This window comes from Saimiri boliviensis, chromosome 5 (genome assembly GCF_048565385.1).
Source record: "Saimiri boliviensis isolate mSaiBol1 chromosome 5, mSaiBol1.pri, whole genome shotgun sequence".
NCBI classification, from domain to species: domain Eukaryota; kingdom Metazoa; phylum Chordata; class Mammalia; order Primates; family Cebidae; genus Saimiri; species Saimiri boliviensis.
Window position 1 is genome coordinate 29,472,997 of NC_133453.1, and position 27,009 is coordinate 29,500,005.

Here is a 27,009-nt window from a genome sequence, read left to right on the forward strand (position 1 = left end):
TAATGATGTTAAGCATTTTTTTTTCATGTTTTTGTTGGCCATTTGTATATAATCTTTTGAGAATTTTCTATTTGTGTCCTTAGCCCAATTTTTCATGGGGCTGTTTGTTTCCTCCTTGCTAATTTGAGTTTATTGTAGATTCTGGATGTTAGTCCTTTGTCAGATGTATAGATCGTAAAGATTTTCTTTCACTCTGTGGGTTTCAAATCTATTTTTTCCTTAACAGAATAATACAGCTATATGATATGCCAACTACAGACTGCATTGATTCACTAAACTAATTCAGTTATACTCTGATTTGAACTCTCCTCACAACAACTTATTTAAGTAGCACCAACAGTTTTCAATTAAGGGTCAGTTGTGGGTATTCATGTTTCTGGTTTAATCCCCCAATTCTGATATTCTTTAATAGAAAATTGTGTAGTATTTTATTTTTCTTTTAAGTTCTGGTATACATGTTCAGGATGTGTAGGTTTGTTACATAGGTAAATGTGTGCCATGGTGGTTTGCTGCACCTATCAACCCTATCGCCTAAGTATTAAACCCAGCATGCGTTAACTATTTTTCCCAATGCTCTCTGTCCCCCAACCCCAACCCTGGCAGGTCCCAGTGTGCGTCGTTCCTCTCTCTGTCTATGTGTTTTCATTGTTCAGCTCTCACTTGTAAGTGAAAACACACAGTATTTAGTTTTCTGTTCCTGTGTTAGTTTGCTAAGGATAATGGTCTCTAGTTCCATCCATATTCCTATAAAGGATATGATCTCATTCATTTTTATGGCTGCATAGTATTCCATGGTGAATATGTATCACATTTTCTTTATTTAGTCTATCATTGATGGGCATTTGGGTTGATTTCATGTCTTTGCTATCTTGAGTAGTGCTGCAGTGAACACAGACATGCATGTATCTTTGCAATAGAACAGTTTATAGTCCTTTAGGTACATACCCAGTAATGGGATTGCTGGGTGAAATGGTATTTCTGGTTCTACATCTTTGAGGAATTGCCACACTATCTTCCACAATGGTTGAACTTATTTGGATTCTCACCAACAGCATAAAAGCGTTCCTGTGTCTCCAAACCTCACCAGCATCCATTGTTTCTTGGCCTTTTAATAATCACTAGTCATTTTTTAAAATTATTATTGTACTTTAGGTTCTGGGGTACATGTGCAGATCATGCAGGATTGTTGCATAGGTACATTCATGGCAATGTGGTTTGCTGCCCATACCCCATCACCTATATTTGACATTTCTCCCTGTGTTATCCCTCCCCAACCTCCTCACCCCCTGTTGTCCTTCCCCTAGCCCCCCATAACACACACCCCATTGTGTGATAGTTCCCACCCTGTGTCCATGTTCTCATTATTCAACATCTGCCTATGAGTGAGAACATGCAGTGTTTAATTTTCTGTTCTTGTGTCAGTTTGCTGAGAATGATGGTTTCCAGATTTATCCATGTCCCTAAAAAGGACACAAACTCGTCGTTTTTTATGACTGCATAGTATTCCATGATGTATATGAGCCATATTTTCCTTGTCCAGTCTATCATTGATGGGCATATGGGTTGGTTCAAGGTCTTTGCTATTGTAAACCATGCCACGGTGAACATACATGTGCATGTGTCTTTATAATAGAATGATTTATAATCCTCTGCGTATATATCCAGTAATGGGATTGCTGGGTCAAATGGAATTTTCATTTCTAGGTCCTTGAGGAAGCACCACACTGTATTCCACAATGGTTGAACTAATTTACACTCCCTCCAACAGTGTAAAAGTGTTCCTATTTCTCCACAGCCTCTCCAGCATCTGTGGTCTACAGAGCTTTTTAGTGATTGCCATTCTAACTGGTGTGAGATGGTATCTCAGTGTGGTTTGGATTTGCATTTCTCTAATGACCAGTGATGATGAGCATTTTTTCATATGTTTGTTGTCCTCATAAATGTTTTTTTTTTGAAAAGTGTCTATTCATATCCTTCACCCACTTTTGAACGTGTTTTTTTTTTTTTTGGTTGTTTTTTTGTTTTTTTGTTTTTGTTTTTGTTTTTTGTTTTCTTCTTGTTTTAGTTCTTTGTAGATTCTGGATATTAGCCCTTTGTCAGATAGGTAGATTGCAAAAATTTTTTTCCGAAACTATTTGTTTCTGGTTCATTCTAATGATTGTTTCTTTTGTTGTACAGAAGCTCTGGAGTTTAATTAGATCCCATTTGTCTATTTTGGCTTTTGCTCTCAATGCTTTCGGTGTTTTAGTCATGAAGTCCTTGCCTGTGCCTATGTACTTAATGGTTTTGCCTAGGTTTTCTTCTAGGGTTTTTATGGTGTTAGGTCTTATATTTAAATCTTTAATCCATCTAGAGTTCATTTTAGTGTAAGGTGTCAGGAAGGGGTTCCGTTTTTGCTTTCTGCACATGGCTAGCCAGTTTTTTCAACGCCATTTATTAAATAGGGAATCCTTTCCCCATTGCTTGTTTTTGTCAGGTTTGTCAAAGATCAGATGGTTGTAGATGTATGGCATTTCCTCTGAGGCCTCTGTTCTGTTCCATTGGTCTATATCTCTGTTTTGGTACCAGTACCATGCTGTTTTGATTACTGTAGCCTTGTAGCATAGTTTGCAATCAGGTAGCATTATGATTCCAGCTTTGTTCTTTTTGCTTAGGATTGTCTTGGCTATGTAAGCTCTCTTTTGGTTCCATATGAAGATTAAGGTGTTTTTTTCCAGTTCTTTGAAGAAGGTCATTGATAGCTTGTTGAGGATAGCATTGAATCTATAAATTACTTTGGGAAATCAAATTAGATCTCAGGATTAAGAAACTAATTCAGAACCTCACAAATTCATGGAAACTCAGCAACTGTTTCCTCAATGTCAACTGGATAAACAAGGAAATGAAGGCAAAAATAAAGATGTTCTTCGAAGCCAACGAGATTGAAGACACAACATATCAGAATCTCTGCTACATATTTAAAGCAGTGTCTAAAGGGAAATTTATAGCAATAAATGCCCACATGAGAAGAGAGGGAAGATCCAAAATCAACAGCCTATTGTCAAAATTGAAAGAGTGAGGGGAGCAAGATCAAAAAATCTAAAAAACAAGTAGAAGACAAGAAATAACTAAGATCAGAGCAGAGCTAAAGGAGATAGAGACACAAAAATCTCTTCAAAAAATTAGTTAATCCATGAGCTGGTTTTCTAAAAAGATCAACAAAATAGACTGCTAGCCATATTAATAAAAAATAAAAGAGAGAAGAATCAAATAGGTGTAATAAAAAATGATAAAGGGGATATCACCACCAATTCCACAGGAATACAAACTACCATCAGAGATTACTACAAACAACTGTCTGTACATAAACAAGTAAATTTGGAAGAAATGGATAAATTCCTGGACACTTGCATGCTCCCAAGCCTAAGCCAGGAAGAAGTTGAAACCCTGAATAGACCAATAACAAGGTCTATTTAAGCAATAAAAAACAACAAAGGGGATACCACCATGGATTCCCCAGAAATACAAACTACCATCAGAGATTACTACAAACAACTCTATGCACATAAACCAGTAAATCTGGAAGAAATGGGTAAATTCCTGGACACTTGCACCCTCCCAAGCCTAAACCAGGAAGAAGCTGAAGCCCTGAATAGACCAATAACAAGGGCTGAAGCTGAGGCAACAGTTAATAGCCTACCAACCAAAAAAAAGTCCAGGTCCACATGGGTTCACAGCCAAATTCGAGATGTATAAAGAGGAGCTGATACTACACCTTCTGAAACTAATCCCAACAATACAAAGACTCGGCAGAGACTCAGCAACAACAAAAAAACTTCAGGCCAATATCCATGATGAACACAGATGCAAAAATATTCAATAAAATACTGGCAAACATTGCAACAGCACATCAAAAAGCTGATCCATCACAATCAAGTAGGCTTCATCCCAGGCAAGGCTGGTTCAACATATGCAAGTCTATAAACATAATCCACCACATAAACAAAACCAAGGACAAAAACCACATGATTATCTCAACAGATAATCAGAAAAGGCCTTCGACAAAATTCAACAACCTTTATGCTAAAAACTCTCAATAAACTAGTTATCGATGGAACTTATCTCAAAATAATAGCTATTTACAACAGACCCACAGCCAATATCATACTGAATGGGCAAAAACTGGGAGCATTCCCTTTGAAATCTGGCACTAGACAAGAACGCACTCTCTCACCACTCCTAGTCAATATAGCATTGGAAGTTCTAGCCAGAGCAATCAGGTAAGAAAAAGAAAAAAAAGGGTATTCAATTAGGAAACGAGGAAGTCAAATTGTCTCTATTTGCAAACACTGTGATTGTATATTTAGAAGACCCCAGTCTCAGTCCAAAATTTCCTTGGGCTGATAAGCAACTTTAGCAAAGTCTCAAGATACAAAACCAATGTGCAAAATCACAAGCATTCTTATACACCAATAACAGACAGAGAGCCAAATCATAATCGAACTCCTACAATTGCTACAAAGAGAATAAAATGCCTAGGAATGCAACTAGCAAAGGATGTAAAGGACCTCTTCAAGGAGAACTACAAACCACTCCTCAAGAAAATAAAAGAGGACACAGATAGAAAATAATCACTATTCTGACAGGCATGAGATGGTATCACATTGTGGATTTGATTTGCATTTCTCTAATGATCAGTGATGTTAAACGTTTTCTTATATGTTTATGGGCCACCTGAATGTCTTATATTGAGAAGTGTCTGTTCATATCCTTTGCCCACTTTTTAATGGGTTTGTTTTTTTCTTGTAAAACTGTTTAATTTACTTGTAGATTCTGGATATTAGACCTTTGCCAGATGGATAGAGTTCAAAATTTTTCTCCTACTCTCTAGGTTGCCTGTTTACTCTGAAGATAGTTTCTTTTGCTGTGCAGAAGGTCTTTAGTTTAATTAGATCCCATTTGTCAATTTTTACTCTTGTTGCAATTGCTTTTGGTAATTTCATGAAATCTTTACCCATGCCTATGTCCTCAATGGTATTGCCTATGTTTTCTTCTAGGGTTTTATATAGTTTTGGGTTTTACATTTCCATCTTTAATCCGTCTTGAGTTAGTTTTTGTATAAGGTGTCAGGAAGGGGTCCAGTTTCAGTTTTGTACATATGGCTAGCCAGTTGTCCCAGCACCATTTATTAAATAGAGAATTCTTTCTCCATTGCTTGTTGTTGTCAGGTTTGTCAAAGATCATATGACTGTAGACATGTGGTCTTATTTCTGTATTCTCTATTCAGTTCCATTTGTCTACATGTCTGTTTTTATACCAGTACTATACTGTTTGGGTTACTGTAGCCTTGTAGTATAGTTTGAAGTACAGTACCATTATGCTTTGAGCTTTTTGCTTTTTGCTTAGGATTGTCTTGGCTATGTGGACTCTTTTTTGGTTTCATATAATTTAAAAAATAGTTTCTTCTAATTCTGTGAATAATGTCAAAGGTAGTTTAATGGGAATAGCATTGAATCTATAAGTTACATTGGGTAGTATGGCCATTTTCATGATATTAATTCTTAGTATTCAGGAGCATGGAATATTTTTCCACTTGTTTGTGTCCTGTCTTATATCCTTGAGCAGTGGTTTGTAGTTCTGCTCTAAGAGGTCCTTCACTTCCCTTGTTAGCTGTGTTTCTACATATTTTATTCTATTTGTAAAAATTGTGAATGGGACTTCATTCATAATTTGGTTCTCTACTTGCCTGTTTTTGGCGTATAGGAATGCTTGTGACTTTTGCACATTAATTTTGTAACCTGAGACTTTGCTGAAGTTGCTTATCAGCTTAAGGAAATTTTGGGCTGAGACAATGGGGTCTTCTAAATATGCAATCATATCATCTGCAAATAGATACAATTTGACTTCCTCTTTTCATAATTGAATACACTTTATTTCTTTTTCTTGCCTGATTGCCCTGGCCAGAAATTCCAGTACTATGTTGAATAGGAGTGGTGAGAGAGGACATCCTTGTCTGTTGCCGGTTTTTAAGGATAATGCTTCCTGATTTTGCTCATTCAATATGATATTGACTGTGGGTTTATTATAAATGGCTCTCATTACTTTGACATATGTTCCTTTAATACCTTGTCTATTGAGAATTCTTAACATGAAGCAATGTTGAATTTTATTGAAGGCCTTTTCTTCATCTAGTGAGATAATCATGTGGTTTTTGTCTTTAGATCTGTTTATATGGTGAATTACGTTTATTGATTTGCATGTGTTGAACCAGCCTTGAAGGATGAAGCCAGTTTGATCATGGTGGATAAGCTTTTCAATTTGCTCCTGGATTCAGTTTGACAGGATTGTACTGAGAATTTTGCATATATGTACATCAGGGATATTGGCCTGAAGTTTTCTTTTTTGTTGTATCTCTGCTAGGTTTTGGTATCAGGATGATGTGGCCTCATAAAATGAGTTAGGGAGGAATGTAGATCATATTTTTATCCACCACAAGACAAAGTACTCGATTCTCTATTATTTATGGGAGGGAGAAAAAAGAGCAGAAATAGGAAACCCCATTTTACTTACAATAAAATCCAAATGTCAGCCTTTCAAACTCCTCCAAGGCCTAGTACCAACCTGCCTTCTCCGTTTTGTTTCTTCTGTGTTCTGTCATGTACCATATGCTTCACTGAAGCTGATCTATTTGTATTCCCCACACATGCCACACTTGTCCATTTTCTTAATTTTAGAGGCAAAGGAAACTAATTATATTGGACAACCGTTACATAGCAACACTGTGCTAGACTCATACAGATATATTACCTGAAATTATTGTTTTCACAAGATGGGCATTATAGTCCCCATTATATATCTGAACAACCTCAGACTGATGTTTTGATAGAGTGAATAACTTGCTTTATATCAGACAACTAGTAAAACAGAAGGAAGACTCTGGAAAGAATCTGTAGCATCTACACCCCTTTCTCCTCATCATATACAACCCTGCCAGTGTTATTTATCTTTTTGCTTTCAGTGTTCTTCCCACATGTAAATATCTATATTCTTATTTTTCTTCTAAACACAGCTTTTTGTTTACTTGCATTCAGTTTTTTAAGTTAGAAGGTAATTTCTCTCTTCAAAGAGTTATAGGAAATTAAAATCATAAATTTATGATTATAATTACTGTTTATTACTTTTTATACTAAATTTTAAAGATTTATCCTAAAATATTGGCTCTTTAAGAGTAGAATGTGTGTCTTTTTTACTAATTGTACCTTGTGGAGTGCATAGAGTAGTCCTCGGCCAATACCAGGAATAAGTTAATGAAATAATGAAGGAAAGATGACTAGTTATTTCCTGCAAACACTCCCGAAGTCAATACAATTATTAATAAGGTAACATACAACAAAATAATTATAATAGCACCCTGCACTATTATTTGAAGTTGCTGATGATGAATATCATGGCCATTAATTGACCTTTCCTAGGACAGGCATTATGGAGATCCGGATACCATGCCATTTCTAAAGTACTGGTTACTTTTCAGTGTCTATTTCCAAGTAGTAGATCAGAATTAGATGTCCTCTTGCAGAGACGTTTTATGAGGTAGTCCTTTTTCCACTGCCACATGCTCACCTCCTCACAGTGTGTGTCTAGACAGAAAGCTTTGACTTAGCCTCCTGAAATAAAGGCATTAGCAGTAGGGGTCTTTTATGACACCATGTATTTTCTTTCAGGGTTTATTATGACCCCTTTTGCCTGAGTAGGTGGTAATATTATTTACTGTTACTATATTAAAAACATAAAATAATAAATAACATTAATGCAGGTTTGTACTCATTGTGATTACCTCCAACTGGATGCCCTTGACACCAGGATCATTGTAGAATATTAAAACAACACTAACATGAATATTTAATATAAAAATTTGCGTATTAATCATGGTTTCAAATGTAATATATGATGGTAATAATTAAGTTCATTATAAAGGTAGAGGAGATGAAAATATGTGAATAATAGGAAAATGATTTCTACATATAAATTACCCTAAATAAGCATGAAGCTAGTGAGAGAAAAATGGAAAACTTAATTAAGTCACTTACTGTTTTATCTTGAAAGAATCAGAATGACACAATTCTGCCTGCTTCTTTACCAGAGGTATGTTTAATATTGTTTATTAAGTATAAAGGGAGGATTTTCCTAATTTTGTTGAGTTGCTGCTTATTAAATATAAATGTCATTTATTAACTGAGATTATTCTTGCAGATTAAAAGCAGAGTAGATGTCTTCCTTTAAACAAGATGCAGTATTCAGGAAAACAAATACATATGAATTTTGCAAGTTATACAAAATAGTACACAATAAAGCTTTAAGTGATTAAATAAAAGTTATTAACAAATTTACTAAAATCTGTTCTATTTGAAGTCAATTTTAAGTTTCAAAAATTTTGATTCAGCACTTTTGGATTTAAATTATCCTAATCACAACTGAGAATAAAGACATGAGTAGTCTTAGCACCTTCTGAAAAGGCGATTTAGCAGTTTATTATTGGAAGATTAAGTGGGTATGGATAAATTGTGCTAATTTGATTTATACCAAAAAAGGTTAGTTAATACCTGTTAGAATGTTACTTCATCAAGATTTCGTTGACTAGTTAATCTAACATTGATCATTCCTAAGGATACCTGCATAGTTACCACAAAATCTGCTAGGTCTATCTAGTTACCTAACTGACATTAATAGCTCCTGCAAAGAAAACATGGCAGAAAGAGACTTGGCAATGGATTCAATGAGAACTGGATTCAAATCTCAGATTGACTACTTGAGAACTTCAGAATCGTGGCAAATTGTTAATCTCTTTTAAATGTGTCTCACTATCAGTAAATTGACATACTATAATTTACACTGGACAAGAGTGTCCCAGGAACTCATTGAATTCCGGTATAAATCAATCAGCATTGTGCTGACACAATTCAGGAAGTAGCATTTGTTATTATGCTCTGATAGAATTATTTAATATGTGACTTCAAAGGGACCAGAAGTATGGTTATTAGGAATTAGAAAACTACAGGTATACTAAATAAAGCTGCAAGTAAACCAAATGGCAGGTTTAATAATCTCTCTGGAAAATTATTTTCATATGGAGAAAGAAAAATGAATTTAATTATTATTCCTTTCTCCCTAGTGGTAGTATCTACAGCCTGGAATGATTTATTCTGCTTCTAGTATGTTTGTGTTTTCCTTCTTTATAGCACATTACAATGTCCTCTTCATGAGAAGCTCCATGTTGGAGCTTGCTAAGTATTTTTCACATCAATTCTGAAATGTTATTGGCAGACACTTTTTTGTATCTCGTTATGTAACATTGCTAAGATTAATAAGTAAACTCTAAACTGTCTGTGCCTTAACTACACGAATTCATTAGTATCCCAATCTCTATTATCCACTTGCTCCATATTGTGATTGGCTATTATTAGTGTTATTGTGATTACTTTTTGTTAAAGAACAAATTTATGTAGTCCTTGAGGTTCTCTTACAACCCCCAAATCTACTTTAGCCATCTTTTAACTTTTCATGATTTTATGTTGAAGATGGAAAGAGATACTGCTGGCTCTCCCTGGGCTTAACTAGGAAAAGAATAGCTGATGAAGTGCTGATGGCAAAACTGTTTTTCTGTCAGTTTTCCTGTCTTGCATGCTTAATGTCCCCACCAGACTTAAAAAGATCAAAGTGACCACTCACCCTGAAGCTGCAGCTTTTTTTTTCCAGATTCAGCCATGCCTTACTGCTTAATGATTTTATTCCCTTTAGATATAATTGGTTTAATAAAAATAATAATAGCCAACATTTTAAGTGTCTGCTAGGCACCGTGATAAGCTCTTTGCTTGTAGTGTATCACTTAGCAATTACATATATATGTTACTTACTAAATGAATTAAAAGTATCTGCAACATTTAGAGTAGACTAACATACCATATGCAAACTAAAGATTTGGTAACAACATTAGTTTTTAAAATATGTGAAAAAAATCAAGGCAACACTACTTAAGTTTACCTTCCCCTTCTAATAAATTGGTTCTTGTTGCTTAAAGCACTGAGTGTCTCAAGCACTAAGTGTTATGAGTCCTCATCCAGTCCAGGCAGGAAAGAATACAGTAATTGTATTTGTTTCCTGTAGCTTCTGATACAATTTAACTGAAACCTGGTGGCTTACAATAACAGAAATATATTATCTCACAGTTCTGGAGGCTAGACATTTGAAATCAAGATGTTGGTAGGACTGCACTCCCTCCAGAAGCTCTCGGGAAAAGTGTTTTCCTTGCCTCCTCCAGCTGCTGGTGGCTACAGAGAGATGGCTTGTGGGCACATCATTCTCATTTCTGCCTTCTTCTTCACATTGCCTTTTCCTCTTTGTGCCTGTGTCTAATCTCTTTCTGCATCTCTTTTATAAGGATATTTATGGTGCCATTTAGAACCTACCTGAACAATCAAGGAAGATACGCTAAACACAAAATCCTTAATTTAATGGTATCTGCACAGACCTGTTTCCAAATAAGATAATATTCATCTCAGGGAATTCTCACATTAAGACGTGGGAATATTCTGAGAGCCATCATCAGCCTTCCACTCAATTATTGATCATCCTACCACACAATGATCGATTAGCAGTATCTTTCATGGGCAGAAGGAGGGGAGTGTTGGTAGCATGTAAGCCATGTATTTGCCATCAGTGACCATATCTGTGATTTTACAGATAAATGTTGTCATGTGCCTTGTTCAAGATGACTGCATTAGAAGGATCCCAGCAGGAAACACATGGAATACTAAGTTGAAGGAATTGAAGAGAGTTTTAAAAAAGGGTCTTTCTAAAAGTAAGAGCAGGATTAAGTAATAGCAACAGGGTTTGTTGAAGTACTTCAAGATGAGTAACAGCATTTCTAGGCTTGAAGAAGCCAGAGGAAGGTTACCCTGAGTTGACAGCAGCTGTGGCCCTCACTAAATAAAGGGTTGAGGAAAGTGAGGAAAGGGGATAAATACCAAAATGATTCTCTGCTTAATTCAGTATTGTGCCACTGCTTTGCATTGGCTGAACCCAAAGGAAAGCCAGGGGACATCGTAGCCTGTTGTCATCATCCATTTGGGTCAGTCTCACTGAGCACATCGCAGGGTGAATATTGGTAGAAAATGGTGGAGAATGGAGCTGGAGGGACAAAGAAAAATATACAGGCCAATGTCACAGATTGTTAGTGTCATAGCTGGAAATCTAAACTTCTTTATGCTAAAATTTATTACAATTTTCACAATATAAAGTTTAATTCCACATGTGTTTATTGAGTACATGCAATGTTAAGATTCTCTTTGTTGTCAATCAAAAAATGCCACTGATATTTTGTATGTTTGTAGCATAAACAGACAATGTTAAAAAAAAAAAGTGATCTTTTTACGGTAGTAATAAGAGCCTGAACTTAAGTAGGAGTCAGAATGAAAAGACACAGAATGATGTAGATTTGAGCTACACTGAGATAAGCAATTAATAGGGCTTGACAAATTATCAGATATAAAGTGGAATGGAAAAAATAGAAATGCAAATGCTAAGTATAAATCCAAGATTTTAAAACTGAATTAGGAAATGTTTCTGAAATTAAAAAAAAGAAATTGTAAGGCAAAGCGGGCAAGCAAGCTCATATGGGGAAATTATTTACCATGTTTTTTTTTTAATATTTGAAATCAGTTGTATCTATTTTAAGGTGACAAGAAGTCATTTGAAACATGGGTTGATTCCTGGAATGGACTAAGTGGGGAAGGGGAGGATATAATACGATTTTGTTCATTTATTCATAAAATGGTGTTGCATTCTTCTTATAAGCCATATATTCAACAAATATTTGCTGATAAACCAGTGAATATGATGGACTCATATTACTGCTTTCAGTGAAAAAATAGAGATGCCAAACATTTCACAGACAATTCTAATAAAATAGGATAGATATTATAATATGATTTTGTATAGTTATATTATAGATAAGCCTTTTTCTTTCTACTCAGAAATGACAATTGAAATTATACGAGTGGAGGAGAAAACTTGGAATATGCACATAGCATAATTCTCATGTTTGGAAAGGCGTAGATATTTTGGACATGATGATAATGGATTTTATTTTTTATCTTGAGAGAAAAAAATGTCCTGCTGTTTACATTGCTTCAGAGTAAATCAAATCATGACAAACCACAAAAACTTTGCAATCAATTCCATACATTTTTGACAACTCTGTCATATTTGATAATGTTGGAAAATATTTTTATCTCTAGGAGGTTGGAGAACAAATCTATAAGAGAGCAAGAGACTGTAGCAAAACAAAATAAAGTAGAGCCAAAGCTTGGGTAGCATTTCTACATTGAAGGGTTGAAGGGGTGAGAGATGTAGTTCCATCTACTCAGGAGGCTGAGGCAGGAGAATAGCTTGAACCTGGGAGGCAGAACTTGCAGTGACCCAAGATTGCACCACTGCACTCCAGGCTGCAGCAAGCCCAGATTGTGCCACTGCACTCCAGCCTGGCAACAGAGCGAGACTCCATCTCAAATAAATAAATAAATTAATTAATTAATTAAATTAAATAAAAAAGAAGACTACTCAGAGAGTGAAAAATCAGGATAGAATAAAGTACTGACATCAGCCAAAGAAGGATTTTGAAGAAGAAAGATGGTCAGTGAGATAAAACAATGCAGGCTGGGGAAATGTAATGAGAGAACATATATGTTAACTTTTGTGAAAAGGAAGTATTTGATGATATTTTCCAGAGTAATTTGAGGGTAAGAATTTAGAAAAGTGGCAGAAAAGTCAGATCTCAAAGTCCAAGGAGGATAAAATGAAGAAACAGCTAAAGTAGGACTGGCAAATATCCCTAGAGATAGGGAAAAATTGAAGGAAATTTCATTTTTGGAATATGGGATACATATATGTTCTTGTAGGTACAGTGAAGATGGTAAGTACAGTGAAGATAAAGTTGTACTAGAGATAAATGATGATAAAATGATTCAGTAAAATAGGATAAAATGATGTCAAAAGTACATTTCACAGAGTAAATATTAAGAAAGGTAGAAGACTTTTTTTTTTCCCTGCCCAGAGGTAGAAGCCATAGTAAGTGTAATAAAACATCAGTAAGAAATTAAACACTAAAAAAAGCCTGGTGCAGTGGCTCATGCCTGTAACCCCAGCACTTTGAGAGGCCGAGGTCAGGAGTTTGAGACCAGCCTCGCCAACATGATGAAACTGCCTCTCTACTGAAAAGAAAAAAAAAAAAAAAAAAAAAAAAGGCAAAAATTAGGCAAAAAAAAAAAAAGTCAACAGGTGTTGTGGCAGGCACCTGTAATCCCAGTTACTCAGGAGGCTGAGGCAGTAGAATTGCTTGAACCTGGGGGGCAGAACTTGCAGTGATCCAAGATTGCACCACTGCACTCCAGCCTGTGCAATAGAGTGAAACTCTGTCTCAAAAATGAAATAATAAGCACATTAATTAAATAATTTTTAAAAACTAAAAGTGAGCTATTTTTGGAGAATCAAATCAGGATATTTAGGCAAAATCTCATGAATCTGTGCCTTTCTCTAACAACATTTGAAAGTTTGAGAATGGTGATGGGGGAAATTATCTTCAGCCAAAGAGCAAGCAAATGGGAACATCAAGGGGGAGAAAATTATATGATATTGGCAAGTACTTTATTGTAATAGTTAATAATCAGGCTATGATAGAAGTAAATGAAGTATAACAGAAACCAGGCATTAAAAGATTTATGAACAAATCCAGTCTTCTTAAGGATTTAAGACTTAAATCCTTTTTGACTGCAAGGCCCTACATGCCTTGGCCCCTACCCACCTTTTCAATCTCGTCTCATGCCATTATAGTCACTGCTAAATTCCAAACACAAAAACCTTCTCAGAGCTTCCAAAGTATGCCAGACTCTGAGATCATGCTTTTCCTTGAATGAACTTTCCAAGTATTTGTATATATAACTTTTTCTCATAAATCTGATCTGATCTCAGGACACATTTCCTGGATCCCCTTACCACTGCAGCCTCCATTTTATTATCTATCCCAAAACTCTGTTTATTTTTGTGATACTCCTTAATATAATTTAAAAATATTTCTGCATCTGTTTTATGTTTATTTGGTTTTCGTATTTCTTAGTTGCCTTTCCAAGTAGAATGAAAGCTGCCTGAGGCTAGAGATGATCTTGTAGACACAACTTCAATCACAATACCAGACACATAGCAAGTTCTCAATAAATATTTTTAAGTGAAGTAATGTGAAACTAAAGGGATAGGAAAATATAATGAGGATGGAAATTCAGTGTAATCCAGAGTGGAAGAAAAAGAAAGGAAAAAAGAAAGTAGAATTCTTTCACAATATAGACTTCTTCAAAAGGTCTTCACTGTGCAGCAATGTTAGTAACTAAATCTAACATATGGAGACCCAATGGGTGAATGATGTAGAATGAAGATGAAAATGTGCTGACTTCAAAGTTTAGAGGAGACCTAATCTGACTGTTGAAGTCCACAGAAATGATACCAAGGATTGGAAGGGAGTAGTAAGGCATCTGAGCAATGTGGACAAACTTAAACTGATGGCATATTAATTCATCCTCTCTAATTTCTGCTCACCTATTTACCCAAATAAATTATAATTTATTCTAGACATGAAGGAACAGATGCAGTTTCATTTTATTATCTTCGTACCATCTGCAGCAAAGCAAGTTAGTACAAAAATTATTATGGACCAGTAATTTTATTTCATTTTTCATCATTGTGGCCATCGTTATCTTCTTTGTGTTCTCCATCACTAACACTCTCACTATCTTTAGGGGCAGCATTTCTTTCAGGAACTCACAAATCTGCTGATGGTTGCATGAAGCGTAGTTTTAAATGTCTGCATTAATTGTCCATCTTTTCTGTTCCTCCGTCTCTCCTTTTATCTTCCCTATCTCTGATACAATGAGATTTTCCTGGTTTTCAGCTGGAGGGTATTGCATTAATGGTCCATAGATATAATGAAACAGATTTTAGCTGAAGTTAACATTTTTAAAAACAGAATAGTCTATAAGTTTTCGCTGGCAATATGGTTTTTTTCTTCCCCTTTCTCTTTGTGAAACCACTAAACAATATGAGAAAACAAATTAAAGTGGCAAGACATAAATATCCGGTGGTTGTGCAAAATGGTAGCTTAATGTAAAATATAGTATCACTCACTCATTATTGTATGAAAATGATCTTCTCTTCAGGCTGAAATAGAGATACAGATAATATGTGGCTAGAGACTATTGAAATACATGCTTCAGAGCTTTTTTTATCTATACCTTGGTAGTCCCCTGGTGGTTTTTGAAAAAGTCCTTATTCACACCAGACTTCATTATAAAGAAAAATATTTTTGTTTTAGAATTTTTACCATAGCACCTGTTACATTCTTCCCTTCTGTCAAATAAGAAAACTCTTAAATTTACTTACAAGAATAAAAAATGTTGTAAAGCAAAGGGGAAATAAAGACAGAATAATTTTTTCTGGAAAAATAGATAATGTCCCTGTCAGGTTATATTTATTCCCATGGTCTTCAGTGAGATTTTCTAATGACAGCAGCAAAGATTCCAAAATTGCCTCCATAGGTCCCACATAAAGAAAGACAGGTAACAAAGGACCATAAATTTAACACAGAGCAATTTATTGAAATCCGACACTCCATGATTAAAATATTGGGATTTTTTCCCCTTTTTATCCCACTTATGCTTCTAAATAAATTCACATTCCCTTTTCTTTATCTACTCTCCTATCCTCCAAAACAGCCATCTGCTATTTCCTTTATTAAAAAAAAAAAAAATGCAACCTACAATTAGTGTCTTGTTCTTTTTTCTTTTTTCAAAAAAAGAGAACTATTATGCAAATACTCTGCAATTTGGTTTCAAATACTCTTTGTAGTGTGATGAGCAATTTTTCTTAATACAAACCCAGCTTTTTGCCAGGACTTACTAATAGATTTTTAAAAAGAGAACTTCCATGTGACTTTTTTACATCCCTTAATGTAAACTTTTCAAATGCAAAAATAACCTCAAAATCTTTTTTCTACCTTAAATGTTATCATTCTCTTTACTTTAATACATAACATGTATCAAATACTACCCTCAGTAAATCGGAGGAAAACATTTTATTTGGCTTTTTCTGAAAACATATTGTAAAGTGATGGCAGTTTACCTGGAAGCACAAATGCCTTGTTTCTTGTTGCTCCTCAAGAAGCAAAGGATAATTTGACCCAATTCATGAAGGTGGGGCTAATGTGAGGTGTTTGGGGCTGTCTTGCTAAAAAGATAAATATTGACACTGTAATGTGCTGATGAAAGTGAAGTAAAAAATACAATAATTTTAATATCATAACACTACAGTCAGAATAAAAGTCCTGAGTTTTTACTGATCCTGGTACTAATGAGTCATATGATCTGGGCTGGTAATCTCATTGAGTTTCAGTTTCCTCATTTTGCAGCTGAGAATTATTACCTGTTTGAATTATAATTACCTGTTTGAACTATATTCAGGGATTATAATAAGGATCAAATAATCATTACATGTTAGTGCTTTTTGCAATGGATTATAGAAATACACATTTGATGGACATATCAGGATGTGCTAGAAACTCTCAACATTTTATATTTCCTAAATTCCTTTACCACGTGAGCTGGCCACAAATGGTGATTCCTAAGATCTACTTCTAAACCTGAGTATCTGGGAGTAGGGCCACACTTATAACTGTAAACCTAGGTGACTTTCATATACACAAAACATTGAGAGCCACCAAAAAAGAAATAACATAAGTATTAATTTAATTTTATTTCTGATATTTAATGTCTAATTAAGTATCTAACTTAATACATAATTAAATATGTAATTAAATTAGTGATTTAATCTAATTAGATGTTTTGCTGATTTGTTGGCATGCATATATTTATACATGTGCATGTTATAATTCAATGAAAGAACCTTCTGGTTTACACTGCAAATACAGTTAACACTAGATTAAATAGTCATTTAAGTTGGCTAACATTTTCATCCATACTCTCTTTATAACTACACTGCTGTGCTTTATTTCAAATGCTCTCTGAGATATACAAGGAGTGACACCAAATGTTTTCACCTCATGAATCCAAACGAGGCCACGTGAATGGTAATAACACAGATTTCTGGCTTTGCTAATTATGCAAAACCCTGGCCCCCAAAGAAGTCTCCACAAATATTTTGGAAACTTGTTGGGTGTCTCCTATTTACCTATAATCTGGTCTTCAAGCTGCAGTCTCCCTGTGGCATCTACAGTGATCTTTCTTACCAGTTCTGGTCCCTAAGTTGAGTTCTCTTCTCTCTGAGCCACTGGAAGGTCCCACCCCTGTTACTGCAGACTGGTACCACCCACGTGAGGATGCTGAAGTCCTGGCTAGGCATGATGCCTCACAGTGCTTCTGGAACTTCCAGCCTTCGCCATGTTGCAGTCCTAGTGGGCTCGGCAAGAAAACATAGAAACTGGTTCTCTGTTCTGTGACTCTTCTGGTTTCCTGGGGCACCAAGAAAAGAGAGAATTAAAGTATCTTTTCTAGTTGGAAGGCATCTGAAAACAATGATTTCTGCTTTGCCACTGAGCCTCAGAAACAAAAAGTCCTTTGAGGGAGAGTGACAGCATTTTACCAGCTTACTTCTTTTGTTTGGTCTGCTCTAATTCCTTTCTCCAGGCATGTTCCCATGCTGCCCGACTCTTCTCACTGAAAAAGTAAAATGAGACCTCGCGATAAATGCTTGACTGGATCTGGGAAGTCCACATACCCCACCAGACACTGCATATTTGTGACTAACTCTTATAAGGCTCAGCTGAACTCAACAGTGGTAAAATAGTAGGGGCAGCTAAAGGGCATAATGTCCTCCCAAGTAGCTTTAAATTAATCATAAAAAAGTCAAATATTTTGAAAAGACTAATGATGAAAGGCAACCTGCTAGCTACCCTGCTGTCCTTTCCATCCCCCTATTTTCCACTGCCCAAATCAATCACTTTCAAAGTTTTGGAAATTTCTTCTTTTACTTAACTCTATTCATTTAAATAACATGCTTATATTGTGAAGTCTTAGTTTTTCTTTTTTAGCATTTGAATCATATGCTAAGTTTTTGCAACCAGCAATGGTTACATATCTTTCACTCCATTCCCATCACCACCTTTCAAAAGGGCATCCTCTGGCCCCCCATCTTCCAACATTTATATGATTTCTGATTATATCAGTGTTTCCTATTTATGCTATCATGATTATGTAACTATTTCCATGATTTTCTTTTTAATTATTTGGATTAATTTATGAAGTACAAGTATGATTTTGTTACACACATGGATTGCATAATGGAGAAGTCAAGACTTTTAGTGTATCCATCATTCAAATAGCATACAGTCTCTCATCATCCACTCCCCTCTCAGCTCCTCACCTTTCTGAGTCTTTCTTGTGCACATCTTTCTGTTTTATCTCAGAGTAATTTCTTTTTAACTTTAGCTTAGTGTTCTGTATATCTATCACTAATTAGACCTTCAACTCCCACTAGAAAAGTAATCATTTTCTTAATATATTTTAGGTTCATCAGGTAATCTGTCAATTCCACCTTCTTGGCTCACCTTTCTCAGAGCCCTTTGTTCTGTTCCAGTCTTGGCCAGCTGCGATTTCCCTTTGTTGTATAGTTTTTATTTGAGAAAAGTTTTCACGTATTTTTTTTCTGTTTCTATATCTCATGCTTGATGTTTTTTTCTTGATTGAATGTACTCTCCTAACACCCCCCTCCCTGTTTTATGAGCACATTTACAAAGAAAGGAAATATGGAAGGTAAATTTATTAATATTTGGCTTGTCTGAACATGTCTGTTGTATATATTCACTTGGTTGAAATGCTGCTGGCTCTAAAATTCTAGGTTCAAACAAAATTTTGAGAATTTTGAATTCCATCTATTTGTGAGATGGAATGGAAGAATGGTCCATGTTTTTATTATATATAAATTTACATAATACTTCTGTTTTCTCCAGAGTACTTCTCTTTCCATTTTGCCTGATATCCACAGTCCACAGTTCTTTTGGTTTAAGATTTCCTAAGGGTGAAGGGAAGAAGGAGATTTATAGTCTAAGTATTTCCTAAACCTACTTTGAAGCAATCCTGCTTGAAACCAGTTCTTCTTGCTTCATTTAGGGAGGTTTGTATCACTACTCCTAATCCTCAGCCTTTGGTGTTACATACTATTGGATTGCTTCTCAGTTTCCCCACATTAAATTAGGCTTCAGGTTTCTTATGTTTACCAGGTCAGCTAGCATTAGTGAGCCACTCCTACTTTTACTATTCTATCTTTATTGTCTCCTTCTTATGATTGTTGGCATCTGCCTTTTAAAATTAATTTTTTGTCCATATAGTGAAATTGAGAGGAAAAGGAAGTAATTTGTGTATTCGATCTGCCATGCCATCTTAAACAGAAACTCAATATAAATTATGTCCTGAATTTTTTATTTTGAAAATTTTCAAAGTTATAGAAAATGTTCATGGGTAATACAATGAACAGTGTACCTTCATCTAGATAAACCAATTGATAAGCAATTGCCATATACGTATTACCCCCTCTAGGTGTATGTGCAAATATATGTGTGTATATATGTATATACACATATCAAAAACATAGATACATATACATATATCCTCCCTCTCTCTCTCTCTCTCTCTCTCTCACTCTCTCTCTCTCTGTGTGTGTGTGTGTGTGTGTGTGTGTGTGTGTGTGTGTCTGTCTCTCTCTGTCTCTGAGTAAACTATTTGAAAATAAATTGCAGGCACAAGATACTTCATTTTGGAATCTTCTAAGATCAAAGAATACTATTTTACATAGCTGCAATACCGTTATCACTCTCAAATATGTAACATTGATACAATATTACGTAATATATAGCGCCTACTTAGATTTCCTCAATCGTCCCAATATGTTTTATATATTTTTTTTATCTAAGAACCAAAAATGCAGCATTGGCCTATTTCTGTAATAATTGTTAGTTTGAAAATCATATCCTTCTTTTACATTGCTCCTAGTATTGATATTTTAAACAAGTACAGGCCAGTTTCTCTCCTTTTTTTTTTTTTTTTTTTTTTTTTTTTTTTTTTTTTGTGAGATGGAGTCTCTCTCTCCGTTGTCCAGGCTGGAGTGCACTGGCATGATCTCAGCTCACTGCAACCTCCAGCTCCCGGGTTCTAATGATTCTTCTGCCTCAGCCATTCAAGTAGCTGGAATTACAGGTGCCCACCACTATGCCTGGCTAATTTTTGCATTTTTAGTAGAAATGGGATTTTACCATGTTAGTCAGGCTGGTCTCGAACGTCTGACTTCAGGTGATCTGCCCACCTTGGACTCCTAAAGTGCTGGGATACAGGTGTGAGCCAATGTGTCCGGCTATACAGGCCAGTTTCTTTGCAGAATGTTCTACAATATGTATTTGTTTGAATTTTTTACTTATGATTAGATTCAAATTAAATATTATTGACAAGAATAGTATATAGGTAATATTATGTAGCTTCTTAAAAGCAAAAATTTACTATTGTTTTCATATGAGATAAACAATATTTTGTTTTCATAGGAGATCACAATATTTTGTTTTCATAATATAAAAGCACATATCAAAGTACATAAAAATAAATAAACCATATTAATTTTATTGTTGTATCTATTTCAAATTACAATAAACACTCTTCTAATAACTTTTTATTAGAAGCTAACTGAAATGCCCTAAATAACTATCATATGTCCACTTTTATTCCCATTAGGCAGTGATGCCTTTATGATTCTGATGCAAAATTATAACTCAGTTTTCTCATTTTATGAAATATATAAGTTGGAGTAGTCAAATTTTTATAGTCTCAGCTCTCAAATTTTAAGCATCTATGAATAAGACATCCACTTATAATTTGGAAAATGAAATAAATTTGAGGAAAGGTAAAATTATGGAACAAAATGTCATATTAAAATGTTTATTATTTTATATAAATTGACAATAAACATATTACTTGTAATTATCTACATTTCCATATTTACGATTTATTCATGACACCACTGTAAACTATCCAACTCTACACCAATAATGGGTGACTTCAAAGTTCAGCTCACCTCACTCTATTTGCAACTAACTAAATTTGTATAGATTATTGCACATTTAGAGCAAAAGTCAAAGGTTGAAAATCCACAGTATAAGCTGGAATTCATTTTGACTTACTTGGCAATAAATAAAATATAATATTGCTCATATTACAAAGGAGAAAACACTGCTATCAATTTTATAGGCAGTTATTGTATAACAGCTTCCATGTTAATACATGTAGGGACTTTGTTTTTTATTTAATTTTATTGAATTAAATCACTTTAAAGACAGAATAACTGTAACATTATCATTTCATTTTGATTGATTCCATTGAGTAAGAGTACATTTTAAAAATCATCAGCACCATTAGCACAGTGCAAGTAACTCTAAATGTAAGAAAATTTAAGTTGAAATGATGGTATTGCATTTTTTATTATAGGAAGCTCTGATCATGGCAAGTATGGATCATCCACACCTAGTTCGGTTGTTGGGTGTGTGTCTAAGCCCAACCATCCAGCTGGTTACTCAGCTTATGCCCCATGGCTGCCTGTTGGAGTATGTTCATGAGCACAAGGATAACATTGGATCACAACTGCTGCTTAACTGGTGTGTCCAGATAGCTAAGGTAAGTGTCTGTTATTTCTATGGAAATGACATTTCTAGGTTAATATTTCCTAACCTGGAACAGTTTTAATATTGAAAACATGTCAAGACTTCCCGTTTAAATAAAATAAAGTATATTTGCCACATGGAAAGATACATAACAGAGAGGAACTTTTAGGTAAGCCACAGATTAAATGCATGATATATATTTTTAGATTATTGTACTGTACCATTTTCATTGTATTGACTAGATGCCAAAACAAATAGCTTGCTAGTCAGGGAGAAGAATTGTTATTCTGGATGTGTTTGGCTTATTTGTTTTGGTGTAGTCTAGTTAGCAAATAAAATCCAAGAAACAAAGGGTTGAATATCTTATTTTTTTCATATTTAGACAATTTTTTAAAGTAGCCTGTATGTTTAATTCTCAGTATTGCAAATGAGCTAAGTCTAAATATATTCTGAGCATTTTTGATGATTTTCAATTTGTCTCTAATGATTGGGAGTTTTGCTTCACACAAAGGCTCAGGCATGTCACATATCTAAGGGTCTAGGGTGATGGGGAAGGTGGCTCTGTGGTTAACTGGAGAATATCTGCTACTTTCTATGGGACTGTGGTTTGTGGAATATTGCTAGTTATCTGATCTTTAAATTTTTTTTAAGAGTGGCCAGAATTCTGGATTTTTGTGATTTCCCAAATTTAAATCTTAAGTCAATTTTCAAAACATTTTAGGGTCTAAACAAAGCATTTTTATCATGCAGTCTGCTAGTGTGCAACTTCCAGTGTACATTCTAAATGTTCAAAGCAACTATTTATGATTATCTATACCAAATATCTTTCTTGGTAATATTCTATTTCTAGAGAAATAGGTCAATGATAAGTTTTACTTATGTCAACGTTTAGTTACATCAAAATATGACCTGAAGATCTATAGATTCTATAGATATTTTTTACCTATCCATTTGTACAGTATAAATGCCAAAATGATAACATAGTGGTTTTGGCCTGTTTTTAAAAAATAATTTAATAATTAATTAAGGCATATTATAGAAAAAAGAAATTTGACATAATTCTTAAAATTTAAACCCCAGAATTTATTTGATAGCAAAGCTCAGCTTAGTTTTATGTATTATTGACAAGAAAACTATGTAGGTGATACTATTTAATATCACCTACTTATGTGGCAACTGCAACTGTGAGTATTCTTTATGGTAATGGAGTTTGAAATATAACACTTCAGAAACTGATTTATCTGAGAATGTCTATAATTTATAAGGTGAGTTAAACATGCAGTAGAATTTCTCAAATCGTCTTAGGGCTATAAATGAAAAGAAAGCTAAGCTTAAGGCTGGGCCCAGTGGCTCAGGCCTGTAATCCCAGCGTTTTGGGAGGCCAAAGTGGGTGGATCACCTGAGGTCAGGAGTTCAAGACCAGCCTGACCAACATGGAGAAACCCATCTCTACTTAAAATACAAAATTAGCTGGGTATGGTGGTGCATGCTTGTAATCCCAGCAACTCAGGAGGCTGAGGCAGGAGAATCACCTGAATCCAGGAAGTGGAGGTTGTGGTGAGCCAAGATCACGCCATTGCACTCCAGCCTGGGCAACAAGAGCGAAACTCTGTCTCAAAAAAAAAAAAAAAAAAGGCAAGCTTCAAATTTGTTAGCTCTCTCTGTATTTTCTGCTGTGCTTACCACAATTTAGGTTTTGTCCTTAAGATTTGTGTTATTAATATATCATTTATACAACATTGTACACTGTAATAAGAGAAACGACTTGGGAGTTCCCTGAATAATCACACAGTTTTACACCTTTTTGCCTTTGCAAATGCCATCCCCTAAGCTTAGAAGTCTTCTCTTGGCTTCTTAATTCACACTGCATGATCTTATTCGCCCATCAACCCTGCTTGGGCACCCTCCATTTATGTAGTCTTTTCTCTTCAACTCTTCTCTGCAGGCAGAAGTAACTACTTTCTTTTTTGTATTAATTTTGGTAGTTGATATACTGAACACATTTATATTATGTTAATGTTACACTATGCATTTACTATCTCTCTGCCTATATGGTAAGCTTATTTAGTCATTAATCTTCAACAGATACTGGTGGGCTTTTGTTATGTTTCAGATACGATGCTGACTGAAACACACACACACACACACACACACACACACACACACATACATATATATATATGTGTGTGTGTGTGTGTGTGTGTGTGTGTGTGTGTGTATGAGTAAACAACACATACCGGCCTAGGCCTGCTTCTCTTTGTGTACCCTAATGGATTGAACAGACATTCAGCAAATTAATTATAGGATTGAATACTATGGTTCAGATTTTAAAGAGAACTAACTACTCGTGAGACTTAAGGGAAGACACCACTGAGCCCTGAGGGAGAAGACTTCAGCTATGAGAATAATATTTAGGCAAAAGAAAGACTACACAGGACCCTACAGATGTGGTGACTGAGACTTATCATCCAAATGGAATAATTTTAGGTATGAAAGGAGACTCTATTACTAGTTATGCCAGGACAATAGGTACAGAAAAGTCCTAAACAGAACATGTTATATGGTTATCCACTATAGCAAGAAAAATTTGAATTGTATTATAAGTGCTCCAGGTAGTTACTGAAATATTTGACATGCAATTGACATAATCTCATTTATATTCTAAATAGATCATGCTAGTTTATGTGTGGAGGTTGGATTGAGGCGATACAAGAATGAAAATGAAGATACTAATTAGGAGTCTGGAGGTAGTGCGAATAAAGAGAAGTAGACGGAATTAAGATATATTTTGGGGACAAAATTTAAGGTATTCAATTATAGACTAGCTGTGGGTGGTGAGGGACGGGAGTACAGTGAGACCATTTCCTGAGGTGGTGAAATGGGGGATGAACATTTGTAAGAACAAATCAAGAGTTCAGTTTCAGACTTGGGACACTGGAAAAGTTTATCGAAAATGAAACTGAGGATGTTAATGAAGTAGCTAAATTTGGTCAGCACTATATGTATACATTTAGGAATCATGGGTATTTAAATATATGGAAAGACAAAGGATTACATTGGGACTGACTATATCTGATTCTTATTTATTCCTGAAAGTAAAATTGGATCTTACATACAGTTAGCCATTCAACAAATATTTAGTAAATATTTTAAACCCAAGGAAATAGTAAAATCTACCTTTAAGTGGGGAGTCCCTTTTTTTCTATTTCAGGAGCAGAATTGTGTAGTCAAAACAGACTTAAGGTTAGAAACACCATGTTTATATGTTGGGGCCCACTTTGCAGTTTTGTGAGTTTGTGTTACTGGGCCTCTGAATTCTTGTTTCTCAATGTATATAGTGGTATTAATAATTACTACATATTTTCTCATCTGCAAAAAGAATGTTATAAATGGTCTATACCTGTGGTAGATTGAATAATATCCACCCCCAAAGATGCTAATACATTCTATCTCCAGAATCTGTGAATGTTGTTTTACATGTTAAAAGGGACTTCACAGATGTAATTAAATTAAGGATATCGACATTAGATTTTGCTGGATTACCCGGATCGTCCCATTGTAATCACAGGGGTCTTCGTAAGTGGGAGGCAGAAGGATCAGAGCAGGAGCCAGACGATATAAGAGCAGAACAGAGCTGAGTGGTGCACCTTGAAAATGGAGGAAGGGACCATGCGTTGAGGAATGTAGGCACCTCTAGAAGCTGGAGAGGAGAAGGAAACAGATTCTCCTTTAGAATCTCCAGGAGAAATACAGACCTTCCTGTACCTTGATTTTATAGTCTGGTGAAACTAATTGTGGATTTCTAACCTACAGAGCTGTAAGAGAATAAATTTTCATTTTTTCAGCCACTTTTCACCCTAAGGTAGGCCCCAGTGTCTGTTTCCCTCTATGTATCCATGGGTTCTTATCATTTAGGTCCCATGTGTAAGTGATAACAAGTGGTATTTGGTTTTCTGTTCCTTGTTAGTTTGCTAAGGATAATGGCCTCCAGCTCCATCCATGTTCCTGCAAACGATATGAGCCTGTTCTTTTTTATGGTTGCATGGTATTCCAAGGTATATGTACCACATTCTCTTCCCAATCTACCATTGATGGGCATTTAGGTTGATTCTGTGTTTTTGCTATTGGGAATAGCGCTACAATAAACATACATGTGCATATGTCTTTATAATAGAATGATTTATATTCCTGTGGGTATATACCCAGGAAGATGATTGCTGGGTTGAATGATACTTCTATTTTTAAAATCTCTTTGAGGAATTGCTGTATTGCTTTCCACAGTGGTTGGAACTAATTTATGCTTCCACCATACAAAAACGTATAAATGTTCCTTTTTCTCCACAACCTTATCAACATTCTGACAGGTGTGAAATTGTATCTCTTTGAGGTATTGATTTGCATTTCTCTAATGATCAGTGATGTTGACCTTTTTTTCATATGCTGTTGGCTGCATGTATAACTTCTTTGGGAAAGTGTCTGTTTATTCCTTTGCCCACTTTTCAATGGGTTTTTTTTTTTTTCTTGCCCATTTGCTTAAGGGCCTTATAAATGCTAGATATTAGATCTTTGTAGAATGTATAGTTTGCAAAAATTTTCTGCCTTGCTGTAGGTTGTCTGTTCACTCTGTGGATAGTTTCTTTTGCAGTGCAAAAACTTTTGATTTAATTATATACCACTTGTCAAAGTTTGTTTTTGTTGCAATTCCTTTTGGTATCTTCATCATGAAATCTTTTCCCATACCTATGTCCTGAATGGTATTGCCTAGGTTGTCTTCCATAGTTTTCATAGTTTTGAGTGGTACATTACAATCTTTAATCCATCGGGAGGTGATTTTTGTATATGGTATAAGGAAGAGATCCAGTTTAAATCTTCTGCATATAGCTAGGCAGTTATTATGGCAGCATTTATTGAATAGGAAATCTTTTCCCCATTACTTATTTTTTGTCGGGTTTGTTGAAGATCAGATAGTTGAAGGTGTGACGACTTATTTCTGGGTTCTCTATTCTATGTCATTGGTTTTTGTGTCTGTTTTTGTACCAGTACCATGCTGTGTTGGATATAGTAGCCCTGTGGTATAGCTTGATATTGGGTATCATGATGCCTCCAGCTTTGTTCTTTTTGCTTAGGACTGCTTTAACTATTCAGGCTCTTTTTTGGTTCCACATGAAATTTTAAATAGTTTTCTCTAGTTCCGTGAAGAATGTCAGTATTTTCTTAGTTGTGAGTTGTATTTTTACTGCACTGTGGTCTGAGAGAGTGGTTGTTTTGATTTCAGTTCT

The 27,009-nt window shown here is 35.1% G+C and overlaps 1 protein-coding gene across 5 annotated transcripts in view; it reads left to right on the forward strand.

The window, feature by feature from the left end:
- The window catches only part of ERBB4 (erb-b2 receptor tyrosine kinase 4), a 1,202,488-nt gene that overhangs the window by 979,224 nt on the left and 196,255 nt on the right, over positions 1-27,009 (forward strand). For all 5 annotated transcript variants that reach the window (XM_003925582.4, XM_074399075.1, XM_074399073.1 and 2 more), the window contains exon 20: positions 21,558-21,743. In XM_003925582.4, the coding sequence (XP_003925631.1) occupies positions 21,558-21,743 (186 nt within the window). The remainder of the gene's footprint in view (positions 1-21,557; positions 21,744-27,009) is intronic.